This window comes from Paroedura picta, chromosome 5 (assembly GCF_049243985.1).
Source record: "Paroedura picta isolate Pp20150507F chromosome 5, Ppicta_v3.0, whole genome shotgun sequence".
NCBI lineage: Eukaryota > Metazoa > Chordata > Lepidosauria > Squamata > Gekkonidae > Paroedura > Paroedura picta.
This window is the reverse complement of record NC_135373.1, coordinates 43633452-43652371: the sequence shown is the minus strand read 5'-3', so window position 1 is coordinate 43652371 and position 18920 is coordinate 43633452. Positions and strand designations below refer to the sequence as shown.

General features: G+C 42.8%; 1 protein-coding gene across 1 annotated transcript in view; it reads left to right on the top strand.

The window, feature by feature from the left end:
- The window catches only part of AGO3 (argonaute RISC catalytic component 3), a 56280-nt gene that overhangs the window by 2398 nt on the left and 34962 nt on the right, over window positions 1-18920 (top strand). The window contains exon 2 of the mRNA XM_077337554.1: window positions 10854-11025. Coding sequence (XP_077193669.1) covers window positions 10854-11025 — 172 coding nt within the window. The remainder of the gene's footprint in view (window positions 1-10853; window positions 11026-18920) is intronic.

The following is an 18920-nucleotide window of genomic DNA, read 5'->3' as shown; positions in this document are numbered from 1 at the left end:
TCTGAGGGAAAATGCCCCGAGGGTGATAGCAGCAGACAAGCAGGTTGGAAGGCCTCACAGAAAGAGGTTGGGGGCCACATGGTGGGGGGCCCTGCTCTAGTCTAATTACCACACTGGCCCTTTGGGAATTGAAACAATTACAGAATTGTCATGGCTGGTGTTCTGTCTTGTTTTTTAGCTTAGAAGTAAGCCCCTATTACTTAACTGGGATTTACCCTGTAGAAATCATGCATAGATTTCAGGCTTGGTTAATAAGATGTACTTGTCATGGTTCCATGTATAGACTGAAAGTGGAGTCATGGGGGCTGCAGAATTGCTGTTTTTCGGTGACTTGCTCATCTAGTTTTTGGATAAATGTGGTATTTCACAAAGTTGATGAACATGAATTTCCTTGTATTTAGGAGTGTGCCTCCTTATTTACAATATTTATAACCTGCCTTTCTGTCCAATCAGGGCCACCACGGCAGCTAAAAAAGAGCCGTAGAAAAACAGAAAGTTTTAGAAACAAACAAAACTAAAATACATGTATATATAAAAATTATGAAGCAATAGACAGCAACAACAGGAGATAGAGAAATATCCTTGGGGAGGGAGTACTGAAGTTTTTTGCGCAGGACTGAAAAGGCCCTATCTTAGGTTGCCACTGATCTACCCTCTAGATCGGGGGTCATCAACCCCCAGTCTGCGGCCTGGTAACGGGCCGCGAAGGCCTCAGTAACAGGCCGCCGGCGGCCACGCCTGCCTCTCCCCTCCCCCCCCCCCGCAGCGAGAAGCTCACCAGGCTGCGAGAGAAGCGGCTGCCAAAGCAGCTGCTTTGATCACGGCCTGGCTAGCTTCTTGCTGCAAGGGGGGGGAAGAGGCAGGCGCGGCTGCCAGCAGCTCTGCACATGTGCATTTGTATCCGCCGGCGTGCCTGCGGCCGCACCTGCCCCCCCCTCTTGCAGCAAGAAGCTAGCCGGGCCGCGAGCAAAGCAGCCACTTTGACGGCCGCTTCTCTCACAGCCCGGCTAGCTTCTTGCTGCAAGGGGGGGGGGAAGAGGCAGGCGCGGTCGCTGGCACGCCAGCGGACACGAACGCGCATCCGTGGAGCTGCCGCGTATGCGCATTAGCGCCCCTGGTGGTGAAAACATGCATACGTGCCAGCTCCACGCATGCACGTTCCACCACCAGGGCGCGCTGACGCGCATGCGTGACCCCCCCCCCCCGCTGCCAGCTCCTCACCACCCCCGGAGCCGGTCCTCAACCATAAAAAGGTTGGGGACCGCTGTTCTAGATAGCCGGGGAATCTGAAGTATGACCCCTGAAAGTGAACATAGTGGTCAGGTAGATTAGTATGGCAGTAGGCAGTCTCTTCATTTGGCTGGCCCCAGACAGTATAGGGTTGCAAATGTAAGCACCAGCACCTTGAATTTGGTCTGGGAATATATTGGAAGCTGATGAAGATGGGCCACAGTTAAAGCTATAGGGTCGCTATGTCCTACTCTAGTCAACATCCTGGCTGCAGCATTCTGTACCAGTGGAAGGGCAGCCCCATATAGAGCACGTTGCAGTAATCTAATCTAGATGTGGCCATCTTTTGTGTCCAGAAAGGCTGCAGATTGCTAAACATTTTAACCAGGTAAAAGGCAATGCCTTCTATGGATTGTTAAATGGGATAGATTTGTTTGTCCCGGAAGTTAAGCTCATTTTATGTATTTATATTATTTGCAATTGGAGATGTAAATACTACATATCAGGCATCCAGAGAACTAATGTCCATATAGCTGGTGGTGTTTGTGGCTGCTTATGACCACACATGGCACTGACCTGGGTAGCCCAGAGATACTGGGCCATTCCTGGCTGGCATTTGGATGGATGGAAGACCTCCAAGGAATGCCAGGTCTGTTGTGCAAGCAGGCAATGGCAAAGGACCTTGAAATGACAAAGGACCTTACAGGTTCACCAAAGTCAGATGTCACTTGACCACACTTTCTACCACTATACACATGAAGCTGCCTTATACTGAATTGTGCTAACAAGGTCAGGACTGTCTACTTAGGCTGTCAGCAGGTCTCCAAGGTCTCAGCTAGAGGTCTTTTGCATCACTTACTATCTTTTAGCAGGAGAAGCCAGGGCTTGAACCTGGAACCTTCTGCTTGCCGCATGGATACTGTACCACTGAGCCACAGCCCCACATATGAACAAAGCCTGAACTAATTCATACCCGTGTTGACTAATAAAAGCAAATAGCCAGATTCTCAGTTTTGTACTGTGTCACAGGATTTGTCTTCATAAATCTTTTTTATTCTGTCAATCTCATACCTTTAAACATAAAATTCTGCCCACTTTAATCCCATTCTGCAAAATGTTTTGAAATGGTCATTGTGGTCCACATCTTCATGCTGCAAAACTATTTTGAAAGCTATTTCAAGGTGCATTGCTTTGTTACCCTGTGCTTGAGCATTAAAGAGGTTACTGATGAGTAGCTCCATGAGTCACTGTGAGAGGAGAAAGTTTTAAAATATGTAAGTAGTGTCTTTAGTCTTTTTCACAGTACAACTTGAAGGTTATTTTTATGTCACAGGGGATTTGTCAGATGGAAGAACTGTGATATAACCGATACATGTTTGCATGGTAGCCATCAGGCTTGCTTTTTAATTGGACAGATGCACAGACCCTTAATCTCTCCTTTTGGAGTACAAATACTTCCCACAAGACCTTTAATGTGCACAGCCTAATTAATTGGTAAGGAAGAAGGTAATTTGATTCCAAAATTGTATGTTTTTAGTAAGCTATTGAACATTAAGGAGATGTTGAATTACAGAGTAACTGGGTTTTTTTTTAAGTCTGTGGTCTTGTTGAACAGCAACTTATTTCCTAATAGTTGCTATTTTAAACTCCTTGAATCTGTTGGCATGCCCCTCCCCCAGTGCTACTTTCATTGGATTACAGGGAAACAACATCTAACACTTCTGGGCATTGTTCCTGTGCATCTCACTTACTTTCTATGTAGGCATATGTAGAAGGAAAAACAAGTAAACAAAATCCTCTGGGAGTTATCCCAGAAAGGTTTTTTGTAGGTTCTTGCCACAATTCCTTTCAAATTTTCACAAGCAGCATTTTGTTAATATTCTAGAAAAATACCACAGGACTTATTTTGCATAGAGATACATATAATATATGACAGTGATTCTCAAGCTTCCAAATGCCGTGATCCTTTTATACAGTTCCTCATGTTGTGGTGACCCCCAACCATAAAATTATGCAAGTGTTCTTTCATAGCCTCCAGGGAGGGTGGCATATAAATAAACAAACAAATAATTAAGTAAATATTAAACCAAAACCAACCAATGGTGTGAAGACACATTGTTCATGATTGTATATAAATTGGTTTCTTTCCAGGGTTTCTCAGTTCAGTTCTGCTTCTTGTCCCACCCTGCTGATCTCGCTCTTTTCTGCTGCTCCAGACAGACTAACACTATCTACCCCGCAAGGCTGTTGTGTGGCGCCTGCAGGAGAAGCAGCAGCAGTGGCAGCACTCCCCTGGCCAAGCTGCTCGCACTGCCACAACCCCTGTGAAAGGGTCGTTTGACCCCCAAAGGGGTCCCGACCCCCAGGTTGAGAACCGCTGATCTATGAGATAGTGCTTTGAATCAAAGGATCTTGGGAAGTAGTGTGGAGAGATTCGTCTTCCGGAGACAATGAAGAGGTGGCTGCCAGTCATTGTGTTAGGTGAACCAATAGTCTAGCTCAATATTGGACAGTTTCATGTACACCTATTATAGATGTGCTAGCTGCAGTTTCATTCCTCTAGAAAGGAATTTTGTTCTTCATTTTTGACTTTCTGAAGTCTTTCCTTCTATGAAACTGGATCAAATTAAACCTTGAATGTATGCGCTGAACTGCTATCTAAATAGTGGAAGTGTGCTCTTCAGAAAGTTTGCCTCAACACTCAACATTTAGCATTTGAATGCCTGAAATATATTTAGGGCTTAACATTTCTCTCCCTTGTCCTCTTCCACCATCCTCAGCTAAAAACTGAAACCTGAATCAGGTAACCCAGGTGATCTTGTCATACCTTGGAAGCTAAGCGCGGTCAACCCTGGTTAGTACTTGGATGGAAAAACACCAAGGAAGACTGGGCTGCTATGCAGAGGCAAGCAATGGCAAAATACCTCTGTTGAAACCCCTAAGGCAGGGGTAGTCAACCTGTGGTCCTCCAGATGTCCATGGACTACAATTCCCATGAGCCCCTGCCAGCAAATGCTGGCAGGGGTTCACGGGAATTGTAATTCATAAACATCTGGAGGACCACAGGTTGACTACCCCTGCCCTAAGGGATTGCCAGCTTGCTACAGCAGAGGTGATGTTTCCTGGTTGTTGTATGCTTCTTCCTTTCAAGTGTTTTTTTGACTCCTTTGCAAGTGAGATATGTGAGTTTCATTCTCTGCATAAAGATGTTTCCTGGAACAAAGGTGTTATGCTACACAGTGTACAAACTCTTGTGCTTAAAGTTTTTTTGTTTTTGTTTTTAGTTTGCAGTAACCTGGGTAAATACTGGGAATTGACTGGTCCAAGAAAAGCAGTCTAACAAAGATGGAGCCAGTGAGTCATCAAGGGGTTCTTGAGTTAAATATGTTTAATGAATGTTTGACATACTTACGGGTGGAGCTTCCATATATTAGGATATTTTTCAAAGTAGAGTTCTGTATTTAATATTCAATGGAATGCTGTGAGTCACTGAAGTCATTGTTCATCTGTATAGATGCAGTTAATCCTAATGGTAAAAATTGTTGGAGAAACAGCATTTTGGTAGTCTTTGGAAAACCAGCTCACAAGATGGATATGTCAACAGTGGTGAGAACTGTTACACCTGAATTGAAGGGTGCTTTTGGACCTATCTTAAGTAATTCAGCTTTCTGCATGTTTGTTTGTTTGTTTTATGGGCAAGAGAGCAAGCCACTCAGGATTCTGTGCAATTTCAAGGCTTAAATTTGATGCATCAAACAATATCAAGGAGAAATCTGTGGTTCCATTTCTGGGATGTTGTGGATCCAGGCTCCAAGTTTGTTTGTTTATTTATTTTACACTTTTACCCCGCCATTCCTGTCAAAGTCGTCTCATGGCAGCTTACAATACAGAAGGGTTAGGTTTGGTGTTTGGTGGAGAAAATGGAGGGTCCTTATTTTATCAGATTTTTAAAAAATCCTAGACCAGTGGTTCTCAACCTGGAGGTCGGGACCCCTTTGGGGGTCGAACGACCTTTTCATAGGGGTTGCAGCAGGGCAAGCAGCTTGGCCTGGGGTGGCGCTGCTCCTCCTGGTGACAGCACAGCTCAGTGGCCACGGGCCCCTTGCAGGGTGGATCGAGATAGAACGTTCATCTGTCTGGAGTAGTGGGAAAGAGCAAGATCGGCATGGTGGGACAAGAGGCAGAACTGAATGGAGAAACCCTCGGGGGAAAAAAACAATTTACAGTATTTGCTGGCGTATAAGACTACTTTCCCCCCCTGAAAAACATGCCTCCAAGTGGGGGGGGGGTCGTCCTATACGCCGGGTGCACTTCAGTTGGGATAGACATAGCTGCCCATAGTGGCCCATAGTACTGTAATGTAATGTAACAAACTCTATATTCTGAGTGGAAATGTTGGGGGGTCATCTTATATGCCCAGTCTTCTTATACGCTAGCAAATACGGTATATACAATCCTGAACAATTTATCTTCATGTCATTGGACAGTTTTGGTTTAATTTCTGTGAAAGAACACTTGCATAATTTAATGGTTGGGGGTCACCACAACATGAGGAACTGTATTAAAGGATCGTGGCATTAGGAAGGTTGAGAACCACTGCCCTAGACACTTGAAACAAAGTTGTTACAGTAGGCCTTACTGGACTAAATAACCCCACTGGGTCTAATTTGATATAAAAGATACAGCTATTCAGCAAATTAAACGTGTGTCCATTAGTTTTAATTACTTACCTGTACCTATTTACTACTTGACTCGGTATACTTAATGTATGAGCAATTGTGAAATCATTTGAAAATGACAGATATGCTTGAGGAATGTCCAGTGTGCTGGTAAATAATGCTGAAGTCTTTTAGTATTGCATGTTGCCTGTTTGGGGTTTTCAGAGTTCTAGAGTTTCTGTCGTTCTTATTAAAAAATAAGCAGTAGAACAATCTAAATGAATGCATACAGCTGAAAATGAGCGGCAAATGAAAAGTAGGTTGGTGGGATGGGAAGGAGAGAAGAAAGTAAATGTAAAGGGTAGGGGGGGACTGCCAAGAGGAGAAAATAAGAAATTATATTAGGAGGATACAGGGGGGTGAGGTGCAAATTCTTGCATGCCTTGTACTGGCCCAGTCACAGGCAATGATTGTACAACGCAGCCAGAATTTTCCCAGTTAAAGGCTTCCTAGGGGAGGGAAAACAAAAGATAGGGGAACAGGTAATGGTAGGCTGGCTGGTGGTTGGGAAGGAATGAAGGAAGCAGGAAAAAGGTTTTGCGTGAATGATATTTGACTCTTAGGCAGATCTGTGCACTGATGGACACTGCTTGATTAGTAGCTGTGGGTGGCACTAGCCACTAAATTTGGTTTTAAACTTGGATTTGTCATCTGTTTGACTACTTTTCTAAGACCTAGGCCAGGATCTACAGATTATCTAGTCTACTCTATTGCAGTATGACCAGTTTATTGAATCATTAATCACCCTTTGCGCAGCATGTCAGCTACTGGTTTAGATAAACTTCCGCCATCTGGGTTAGTTTGATCTGAGTTTTAGGTTCCTAGTGTCAGGGACTAACGTAGACAATTAGAAAGCAAATCAACCGAACCTCATGGTAAGGGAGAAAGAAGTCCCATAGTGATTCGTTTGTGCTGGAAGAAAATTACTTTGTTCTCAGACAGTTCAGCTTAAGTATGAAACACAGAGCTAAATCTTTCTGCTAAGCCTTTTCAGTGTGGAATTTGCTCGGCCTGGCACACAGCTCTGTTGCACTCAACAGTCGGTCTCAAGTGATCTCAGAAAAGAGTATGTGGTAGATATATTTTGAATGAGAATTTGGGATGTGACATGTTCTTAAGATTAAAAGTATAGGCTGTACGGTAGTGGTGGAACACAGCTTTCTTGCCTGAGTGGCTGTTTGTTGTTCTTGATTACCTGTCTTGCTTACCTAATTCTTTTATATTCTTGACAATGTTTTAGGCACTAAGTTTGTTGATGAACATGTTGCATAAGCAAAGAACTACGAAACAATCACTGTGCAAGTCTTGTCAAATGCTTGGTCATGTAATGTGATGGTGCTCTTCTGTTGCCTTCAGTATAAATTGTGTTTCCGAAAGCTTATTGTGATATGGTTCATGCACAGCTCTTGAATCCATTAACATTATGTATTTAAATATCAGTATGAAGAAACTTTGACCGTTTATGCACTGGAAGTTTCATGCCGGGCTTCAGGCTAGAGTTTTAGTCATGGCAGGTTGCCCCACATCTTCCTGCACCCAGATGGGAGCATTTGGCCCAGTGCGCCTCGTCCGCCCCCAATTTGTGCTCCTGCATAGGAGCTGGGGCAGTGAAGTTCCCAGTGCGTGAATGGTCTTAGTGATTTTTATGTCCTGTCTGCTTTACAAGAATTATATCACAAGAATTATATCACCAGCTGAAATCAGGTGGGATTTCATCCAGCCTCTGTCACTGAGTAGGAGTGTAAAAGGGGGATTTTTGAATGACTTCATCACACCCACAAATGACATTCATACTATGAATCATTTCAAGAACCCCAGTGTAATTCTCAATATTTATCTGTTAAGTTGCTCTTTCCCTTTTTCGCTTGAGACAAACAAAGATAGTGAAATGAAAATTAACAATATGCTGTCTGCTTCCTGTCCAAAGGATCTCTGCAGCTAAATCCGTATAAGAATGCTGAGAGCTAGATATAGCTGTCTGTCCCCAGGAGTATATACTTTTCTTGTGTTAATCTTTCCTGCACTGATGGGCTTCAGTCAACTGACATTGACACTTGTAAGAGGCAGCCTTCTATTCCTGTGGGGCAGGGGTGGGCAAACTGTGGCCCTCCAGATGGCCATGGACTGCAATTCCCATGAGCCCCTGCCAGAAAATGCTGGCAGGGGTTTCATGGGAATTGTAGTCCATGGCCATCTGGAGGGCCACAGTTTTGCCCACCCCTGCTGTGGGGATTGAGAGATGACTTTTAAGTGTTTCCGCATAAAATGTTCAGGTTAACCTGTCCTTTGTAAGAGCAGACTTCCCAAAAAGAATGTGTGTTTTATTCACATTACAAAAATCCATACATCAGCTTCTCGGGTATAAAAGAGTGAGACTACTTTTGGTCCCATACTCTGCAAGCTTGAATATTTAATGGGAGCATCATTGGAATCACTAGTTGACAAAATCATCTACCAAGCCAGTGTTTGAAAATCCAGGATGCTGAGCCTCTCATGGGTGCTGCTGTGATAATGGTAGACCAGGATCATATTTTTTTGCTGCAAGTGCTATGTTTTCTATTTTCAAACTACTTTCAACTAAATTTATTGCTTACCTTTCTGACTGAGACTGAAGAAGGCTCACAAAATATAAAAACAGGCAGCATCAATCAGTCAATCAATCAATCACACAATAGGACTAGAATTACGAAATTAGAAAACAGTGCAAACAAAAACAGTGTAAGATGTGAACAATACCTTCTGCTTTATTATCCATAGTGGTAAAAGTAAGACAATACAATAAATCCTAATTGCTGTCTATTCCTATGTATCTATGAAACCTGGGCAATTTCATTACACTGTATGCTAATTTGGCCTCTCACTCCATCTATAAGTCTGAACTTCGTTGGTTAAGTCCAGGTGCCACTGGACTCTAAATTTGTAATACAATAAACAGTGCAATTTAAGAAGAGAGCCAGCAAAGTGAAGGCAGAATGTAGGAGAAATCTTCCTCAAATTAAGTCTGGAGCATGGTGTGTGGGTCATTGTTTTGAAGGGTTGTAAAAAAAAGGGGAAAAGAAAGAACTGTTAGTATCTTTGTGACTGATCATGACCAGGAGTCAGTGAATGGTAATTCAGAAAGTGTGAATTTAAAAAAGCTGCATCTAATTACGGGAATAGGGAAAGTGTTGATGCTTTTGAAAAGACACTGAGGGGTAACGACAGGAAAATTCTACTTAGTTTGATCCTCCATGCTAAAGAAGGTTAAATGATAACTGAGAATAAGTGCTATAATATAATAGTAGCAATAGAACTAAAGTATGAAAAAGACAACATGAAAAAGATAGAGGCAATACAGTAATGCTCTTAGGAATATGTAGAACATTCCCAGTATACTAAAGATCCCTAGTCTTGTGAATGAGGCCAAAGGAACATCATTAATTGTCATTCCAAGCCTGCCAACAAAATTAAATCTAAAGTAGAGCAGTAGGGGGTACTGGCGATGTGGGGAGAGGCTGTATTGTCTTCAACTCTTGTTTAGTGGACCTCATGGACATAAAGAGGGATATGAATCAAATCACACAGCCATTTGGATTAAAGAAGGTAGCAGATACAATAATAATTACAAATGGAATGTGAATGCATTTAGTTGGGAGATGGTTTGAAAACTGTGAAATCTTGCTATAGTTTGGTATCCCTGGAACAGTCATACGAGCAAAGAACTTCACAATATCAGAAATAGTCTTATGGGAGCTTAAGAAGTATACCTTGAAATTTCTATTCCAAACAGGAATGGGAAGAGGAATAGAAATTGCAAGATGTCTTCTTAAACACCCATTGGCATGAGGAAGGATTTTTCTCTCTGTACATGAATTGGCCTTAAAAAATTGTTGTGGTTTTTCTCCCACTCTGGGCCCACCTAATTGTTGTCAAGAATTCGTTTTCTTATTCCATTTACTAGTACCTTTGGAATTCATCCCTTCCCTTGCATTGTGCAGGCTTGCATGATTGCCAGAGTAATTGGTGACCTCCTTGTCCTGTGCAGACCTTGTAAGACGTCTTTGAGTTGTAGTGGATGGATCTGTGGCAGATTCTGGATGTCAGACCAGCTAATCTTTGTTGTAGCATACTTTGTGGATTTGAGCAAGCTTGCCTTTTTAGCTAGTATGTATTCTGTAAAATATAGCAATTCATCAGGAGGAGATGAAGTTCTTTTCTAACCCCTGGAATTTTTTGGGATGTGCATGAAACAATAGCAATGGAGGGAGGTCAGTGGACTGAGGTGGGGAGGAGAAAGACAAAATTGTTTTCCCGGATGGTGTGGTTGGTGGGGCTTCACTGGCAAGGGTAGGAATTGAGTGATTTTGCTTTTTCTGAGGTCAAGAAGGATTGTGGGGGGGGGGGGATGGGAAGTAAGGTGTGTCTGTGATTCTTCATCTTATTCCAATCCTTTATCTTGGCTAGTAGTTTGTTTTCATTTTTACTTTGTTTAGCAATGATCATACTCCTTTTCTTAGTGTTCTAGGTTAGCGGTCCCCAACCTTCTTGTACTCGGGGACCGCCTCCGAGGGTGGGAGAGAGCCGGCGGCCCGGCCACAGCAGCTGCACGTAAACGCGCACGCGCAGTTGCCGCACATGCACGTTTTCGCCAGCAGGGGGCGCAAACACGCATGCGCAGCGGCTCCGCGCGTGCGCGTTTGCGTCGCTGGCGTGCCAGCGGCCGCGCCTGCCTCTTCCCCCCCTCTTGCTGCGGGGGGGGGGAGGCAGGCGCGGCCGCTGGCGGCCCGGTACCATGGCCTTAGCGGCCCGATACCGGGCCGGGGACCGGAGGTTGAAGACCCCTGTTCTAGGTGATTTAAATAACACATAAAATACCTTCTGTTTTCAGCTCTAAACTATACATTGATTTTATTTATTTATTTGCAGGACCCGTTGGGGCACAGCCCCTGCTCATGGTGCCCAGACGTCCTGGCTATGGCACCATGGGCAAACCTATCAAATTATTGGCCAACTGCTTCCAAGTTGAAATCCCAAAGATAGACGTCTACCTCTATGAGGTGGATATTAAGCCAGACAAGTGTCCTCGGAGGGTAAACAGGTAAGTTAATTTTACTACATTATATTAATGATTAAATATTGGATAAGTTAGATACTGTACGCTCTTACCATAGCTATCTAAGAGGTGACATATAGCTCTCATATTACTCTGAGTATTGTTTATTGATACTTAGATAACTTTAGGCATTTCTAACAGGTGATACTAGTCTGTAATGTAAGCATTGTGAATACAGTGTCAGAGAATAAGAGCTGAATATTTTAAATAAATAATTTTAGCATTGTGGGAACAGCTTTTTTATTTAAAGAATCTCAGCATGCATGTTTTGAGAGATACAGACACACCAATGTTAGTGAAGTAGCTGGGATATGTTAATATGCATATAGGAAAGTGGTTATATTTTTTAGGACTGTCTTAACTATTCCAGAGTAGTACAATCTAGAACTAAAGGCTCCTGTCTAAAATTAATGTTCTGTTTTAAATCTGATATATTCTCTAAATAACATGCTTTATATGGCTGAAGTTCCATAACTTCTTTGTGGCTGTCTCACACTTTAATACTAGTTTCATTTTGCTATTGGATCCATAATTTTGTTTTCATAATATGTATATGAATGACACAGTAAATTAAATCCTTTGGTTTGCTTAATTTCTGATCCTCGTTACTCAGTGGGAAAGTTGTCTTTATTTTTGATGGGTCAAACAGGAATTCATTTGATCCTTGGACCAGGTTAGAGTTGATTTGGTTCTTCCTTAACTCTATACTATGAGAAATTAAAAGTGAATTATAAGGTTAGGATGAATGAATTTTGGTTTACCAGAAAAAATGGGAAGTTAGAAGGGGAGCAGATTCTAGGTATACTTAAAATACAAGTCTATTTTTAAAAATTGTGGCTTGTCTTCTAGTGTCCAGGCTGAAGCCACTCTTAATAGCTGTTGATCTTCATAGTGTTATTGGAAAATGCATTGAGACAGCCAAGGACTGTATCTGTCTTCTTAACAGTTTCTCTTGCCAGTAGTTCTTGTTTAGATTTTTTATTCTTGCAATTTCTAGTTTTTGCATTAAAGTGTTTGAAGAGCTTGGCTTGTTCCCAGATCCAATCTGGTGAGTCTGGGAGCTTTTCCCCTTGCTGGATTCCAAGTCCCTTCTAGTCAAGAACAAGCACTTATCCAGCTGTTGTAACTATCCAACCTGCACAATACAGGAAATAAATGTGCATTAGAGACCTCTTCAGTTTTAGTTCTTTAGTATAATATTAGAACATACTTTAATGTAAACTGCTCAAATGAAAAATGTGCTAGAAATTCAAACAGGTCCCTAAAAATAACTCATTGTGATTTATTTTCCACATACAGGAATGACTTTCCAAAGCTTTCTAGATTGAATAGTTAAATATACGAAAGTTGAAATGTTGCTCCTGTTTGGTTTTCTTTTATATATACACACCAAAAAGCAAAATAACTTCTTGTTAGCTAACCTTTTGTTAGCTAGCTTCAGTTTTAACTGGTACTGACTGAAATAGTTAATATGAACTCATCTTCTTGTAATTGAATCAGAGTCCAGTAGCACCTTTAAGACCAACAAAGATTTATTCAGGGCGAAGAGTGCTTGCACTCAAAAGCTCACACCCTGAATAAATCTTTGTTGGTCTTAAAGGACTCTGGACTCTGATTCTATTGTGTTACTTCAGACCAACACGGCTACCCATTTGAATCTTCTTGTAATTGTCACTGACTTCACACTTGCTGAAGAATTTCATCAGCTTGTGTTGGCAAGCACTAGCTAGTAAATGTGTCACAAGTGTTTCTGGTAACTAGAATTCCTCTTTAAGACTTTAAGGGGTGATCCATAATTTTACATGATATTAAGATGCCCTTTGAGAATGCATATTGAAAGAATCTCATGAGTTTTGGATCTTTTTGAGTGAAACAGTGAGTCACAATTTACAAGAAAACTGTATTAATGTTAACTTAATGCTACTAAAGACAACTTTGGTGCTTAGATCTGGTGGTATAAAATGGATTTTAACATTTTACGAAGTACAGTTAATTTTGTTTTGAGCTAAACTTTTATATCATGCTGCTCAGACAAACTCCTTACCAAGGGAACTAACAAAATGATTAAACTGCAATATTAACAGCCCCAATTTAACATCTGTTTTGAACTTTACTCCTGAAATACAGTTATCATTTCTAGACCTTTAAAGTTCATAAAACTTAAAGCAACTATCATTTTGTAGCTATTAAAATTAGCAGAGCAGCGCAGCTTTAAACAGCAGAAATAAGATTGGAATCAATAACCAGGTACAAAAAAATGGTTGCTTACCTAAAAGAAAAAGCCCTGCTTCTTGTTACTGTCCATCTCTGGAAAAAGAAGGGAGATATCAGATTAGAGCTTCAGCTGGTGGTACAATTGGAAGACAGGCATCTATGGAGAAAGATGTGGGGCTTGTGACTCTTGGGTGGACTGCAGTGCCACAGTTTCTGGGCCATGAGCTGCGATAGAGTTTTCTGAAAGGACCTGCTGATGGTGGATGTGCACAGAGACTTAAGGTCACAGTACCTTCTGCTTCTTTGCCTTTATGCTGAGAGAAACAGCAGGGCCTGCAAAAAGGAGCTCTTCCACCAGGCATTTGGCTAAGGCCAGGCCAACCAACCAACATCTGCAGGGCCCCTGCCCCCCTCCCCCCAGAAACCCACTACTGGACCTGTTCAAGTTATCACTGTTTATGTTATGTTATACTGTTATGTTATACTGTCATCCGGTTTATCAATTATTAATATGTGTTATATGTATAAGAGCTTCTTGTGGTGCAGGGTGATAAGGCAGCAGAAATGCTGTCTGAAGCTGTCTGCCCATGAGGCTGGGAGTTCAATCCCAGCAGCTGGCTCAAGGTTGACTCAGCCTTCCATCCTTCCGAGGTCGGTAAAATGAGTACTCAGCTTGCTGGGGGGTAAATGGTAATGACTGGGGAAAGTACTGGCAAACCACCCCGTATTGAATGTGCCATGAAAACGCTAGAGGGTGTCACCCCAAAGGTCAGACATGACCTGGTGCTTGCACAGGGGATATCTTTACCTTTATGTATGGTTTCAGTTATATGTAAACCGCTCTGAGCCTTCGGGGAGGGCGGTATATAAATATGAATAAAATAAATAAATAAATAAAGGCAAAGTAATTCAGCATTCTTTAGCTCTGGAAACTTCAGAGACCTCTTTGCAATCAGGCTTCCAGTGATCTATCTGCACATCTACTTGTGGAATGAAGACTTCACCTTTAGAGAGCTGATCTTTTGCGGGGGTGGGAGTTATCTGTGTCTGTCCTATAAGTTCAAGAGAGTAGCCATGTTGGTCTGAAACAGCACAACAAAATACAAGTCTAATAGCACCTTTAAGACCAACAAAGACCAAGCACTTTCAAGTTCACACTTCGGATAAATCTTTGTTGGTCTTAAAGGTGCTATTGGACCCATATTTTATTGTCCTATTAAGTATAGATGAAAAGCATTTAATGACTGACAGTAGTGGGAGTAGCTACCTAGACCAGGAGAGATGAGTGTTTTTCCGGAGCGAAGGGGTCCTGAGGCAGCTTACTAATTCTTGATCCCTAAGGCAGCATTCCTGTGCACACTCATTCAGCACAAGTACCATTAAACTCCATGTGGCTTAGTTCTGAGTAAACATGTATATGTTAAGTCTAGGTCTCACATTTATTCCCTGCTCTCCTTACCTTCCCGTTCCATGAAAACACCATATTAAAATTCTAAGCTTTCTAAGCTTTCTATGGGATGTTCTTTGACTTGCATTGATCCACAAAACATCACTGAAGATGATGTTACGTGGAGTGCATGAATCATACAGTTTGGTGGACAGCCATCCTGCACAGGGATCTCATTAAATGTATCTCTCAGATTTGTGTTTTATATGCATAAATATACCTACATAAATATGTCTTTTGGAGGCACTACATTGCCCCAGCTCCCTTTATCCTGTCCTCCTAAACTCTGTAGCTACAGTTCCCATGACCTTTGATCACCAGGCTGCCACCATGGTTTCTATGACTGTGGGTGTTTGTCTCAGCCTGCAGTCCCCAAGGCACTAAGTTGTTGCAGCTCACCCTCCTCCCTCACTGGCTTTCCAGCTCATGGCTCTCGTGACTCCCAACTCCTCCCAACCAACTCTTTGAGTCTCTGGATTATAACTGGCTTGCAACCTCGATATGGCATGGACAGGTTGGTTGCCAGTCTTGGCTTTGTGATTCTGATCTGTGGCGCTGGGTCTGCTGGCAGTCAAGCCTCTCAACTCAGGGTTTGTAGCCTGGATCTTCGACTTGCTGTGGCCTCCAATTGCAGCAGTGACTGGTTTCCAGCTGCCACATCTTCTTGTAAACATGTCTGCTGCACCCACTGTGGCCCCATGGCCTTTCACTACTGAGTGAACTCGAAACAGCAGTCACAGCCCTTGGCTTTAGCCTGCTGCAACGTTCAAGTTATGATCAGCAGCTGACCTTAGACGGCTACTGTTTTAAATCTACCACTTACTGGCTATTAGCCATCTTCAATGGCTGCCACTCTTGCAGCTCTCTGGGCTGTAGTGGATGCTGTAATATGTTTCAGACTTACCATGAATCCATGGCCCTTACAGCTTACTACTGTTGACACTATCAAACCATCTGGGCCTGGGGTTATGACCATCATTGTCTGTTACATATCCTTAGGCTATTCAACCTTCTGGTTGAACACCTAGAAATTCATTGTTACCTCCTTGCCTAGAATATAAATGTATAGGGATATTAGCCCTGCAGCCCTGACCAAGAGTCCCCAGGAATGAGAGGGAGATTTGGGGAATCATGGGACATAGCCTTAATTTAAATTTATTTTAAATTGAGCTCATTATTTGTATTGTTATTTTATTTGTAGGGTGGTGGGATGGATGTTTGGAAATAGAATTGTCTGATTGTGGCTGTTGGAAGGAGAGGGAGGAATTAGAGGAGGATAATGGGTGGATAAATAGTAGAGGAGCCAGCCATGGGCTGGGTATCATGATAATTAAGGGATGGGGGATATATGGCAGTGATAGAAGGCGGATTAAACAAGGGGGGATGGGAGATACAGAAACGCACCCCTTTTAACCTTCACTCTGTCCCAAGATCGGGCTAGAAAAAACAGTCTGTCTTTGACACTGGTGTTATGAAAGATCACTCCCATTGTTCTCTCTGCTCCCATCCTAAGCCAGCTCCATGGAATACATTGGAGCTGGGTGAACAGAAACAAATAACTGAGACGGCTAGAGCAAGCCTGGTGAACAATTCATGCCAAGACCACAGAACATCTTATATGATGCTTATGAATGCTTATGAGATGTTAGTAAAAGCCACAAAAAAAATGTCCTGCAGTTTCTGTTGCCTTTGCTAGCTCATGTCTGGCTCAGTTGTTCAAAACAATCCAATTTCTGACATCCTTAAAAGAGTTGTATGAAACTGCTCAATTGGACATTAGTTGCGATGCTTTTATGAGCTTTTTTGTGGAGAAAATCTTGTTCCTCTGCCAAGGCCTATCCGCTGAGTTAGAAACAGGGCACTGGTGGTCACAGCTGTCTCAAGGTCCTAATTTGGACTGCTTCAGGCTACTCTCCTTGGCCGATGTCGACAGGACTCTGGCAGCTGTTTGGCCAACCACAGGTCCCACTCTGGAAGGTTATCAGTCTGTCCTTAGGTTCATGGATCCTCCTGGAGAAATCAAAAGGAGCCTGTGGTCAGGCCACTCTTGAAGGAGTTTGCATCTCACACTTATATTTGTTTGCATCTCACACTTATATTGATTATATTCATAATATTGTTTGTAAAAGAACAAGGTTTTCATATTTCATAAATAAGACAGTAATTTTTATACATTGTTATACATTCGGTTGGTTATTTTATGTGGGGTTTTAAATGGAGCTGGCTGTGCCGGGAGTGGCGGTAAATAAATGAAAAGTAAATAATTGAATAAATGATACATTGTATCTTAAACAGTAAAACAAATTTAGCATTGATGAAGTACCTCATGTATTCCAATTCTTCTGTCACAAGTTTGGATTTTTTGTGGGGCAGGAAGATCCCACACCTTCACAAATGCTTGAAATTTCACACCTGTATTCCAACAGATTTCCCTTCCTTAATGGTTCAAATTTTAAGGAATACTCAGTGAATTCATAAGCTAGGAGCAGTTTAACTGCTTGTAAATTCTCTGCAGCTTGGCTGTGTGATGATATGTTTATAGCAGCACTTTAAACTAGGGCTTTGAAAGGTATCATGCATGAGTGTGTAAGGACATGCTGTGGCAAACATTGGCTCTCTCGGTGTATCTTAAGTGTTTATCTACCTCAGAGCAAACAGTTCTCCCTTGACATTCAGGAGGACGCCTCGGTGGGTGTTTCCCGCCACTTTAACTGGGAGGCAGGACTAATTTTCAACTTCCTGTCCTGCGTGGTGGGAGGCACCCTGCTCCAGTCGTCTTCCTGCCTATTCTGGGAGTAGCAGGTCTGACTGGTCTCTCCCCAGTTATTAATGCATAGTGTTAAAATTGATCATTAATTCAAATTAAATCATAGTTCATAAGTCAGTAGTTCATAGTACTAAAGTGTTTAGAGTGTTAGAATTGCTTTTTTTCTTAAGGTTAGAACAGTTACAGTTTAAATTCTTTTACAGTTGGGCTCATGCCCTTAAGGCGCCCCCCTTAACAGAGCCATAGCTCTTAAGGTTTAAAGCCTTTAAAAGTTGTTTTTTCCTGCTGGAAGTTTTAGTACGCACTTTTTAGGCAGTCGCCTAAAGAAGCCTCCGTTTTTTACATTGAAAACGTTTGGATCGCAGCAATCCTATGGCTGCGAAGCGAGCTCATTCTGAGGGCTTCTCCTCAGACGACGATCCTCCGGCCCCCATGATGCCATCTTCCTCTGCGGGCGCGGCCGGCAGCGGTCCGTTTCGGGCTGCCGTTGCCGCCGGGGCCGTGAGTGACAACGAGCGCTCGAAGGCGCTGCCCGCTAAAAAGCCGCGTGGTGCGAACCCGGCTATTACAGCAGCCCAGGAGCAGCCATCTTCCCCAACTGTTCCTGACGGCAGCCATTTTGAGGGGCAGTCTTCTTCATCGAAGCAGATAAGTAACCCCTCCCTACCCTCCCCAGATCATGCAGCAGGGAGTTCTCTAGGTTCCCTTCCTCCAGAATTTTTTAACATGTTAAAGGCTGCTATGAGGGAGCAAATTGAGGAGCATGAGAGAGAGAGAAATTCCAGAAGTCCCCTCAGGCACCATAGGGAGGGTAGCCAAAACTGGCCCACTAAGGCTGCTCAAAAGAGAGTGAGGGTCAGTCCAAACAGATATGACTCTTCTGAGGAGGATTTAGAATCTCTCAGGTCCAAGGACGCCATAGCTTTTCTCTCAGATGAAGAAGAGATTGAACCTATTAATGTGTCAGCTCAATCTGAGCGATTTTTCAAGAGTGAGGACACTCACTATATGCTGACAAAGGCCCTCGGGGCCTTGGCTCTGAATGAAGCCATACCCGAGGATGAGCAATTGCACACAAAAAAGAGGTATTGTGGGCCAAAGGGCAAGGGAGAATATTTTCCCAAATTGTGTCCCTCTCAAGATAATTTTCCTCTTCCAGAGGTTTTTGAAAAAAAGATCAGAGCTGAATGGCAAAGACCCCTAGTAAACAAACAAGTACCTTCATTTATAAAGAAGCTTTATACTATGCCTTACTATGGAGAATCCATCCTACAAATTCCACTGATAGATGCTCCCATTGCAGCTCTTCAATCTGGCGGCCTCGTCTCTGAGGATGGAGAGGGTTTCCTTAGAGACGCTATGGACAAAAAGGCAGAAACTGCCCTGCGACGCACTCATGAGGCAGTGGCCATGGCAATCAAGGCCTCTTCAGCCGCATCTATCATGAACAGG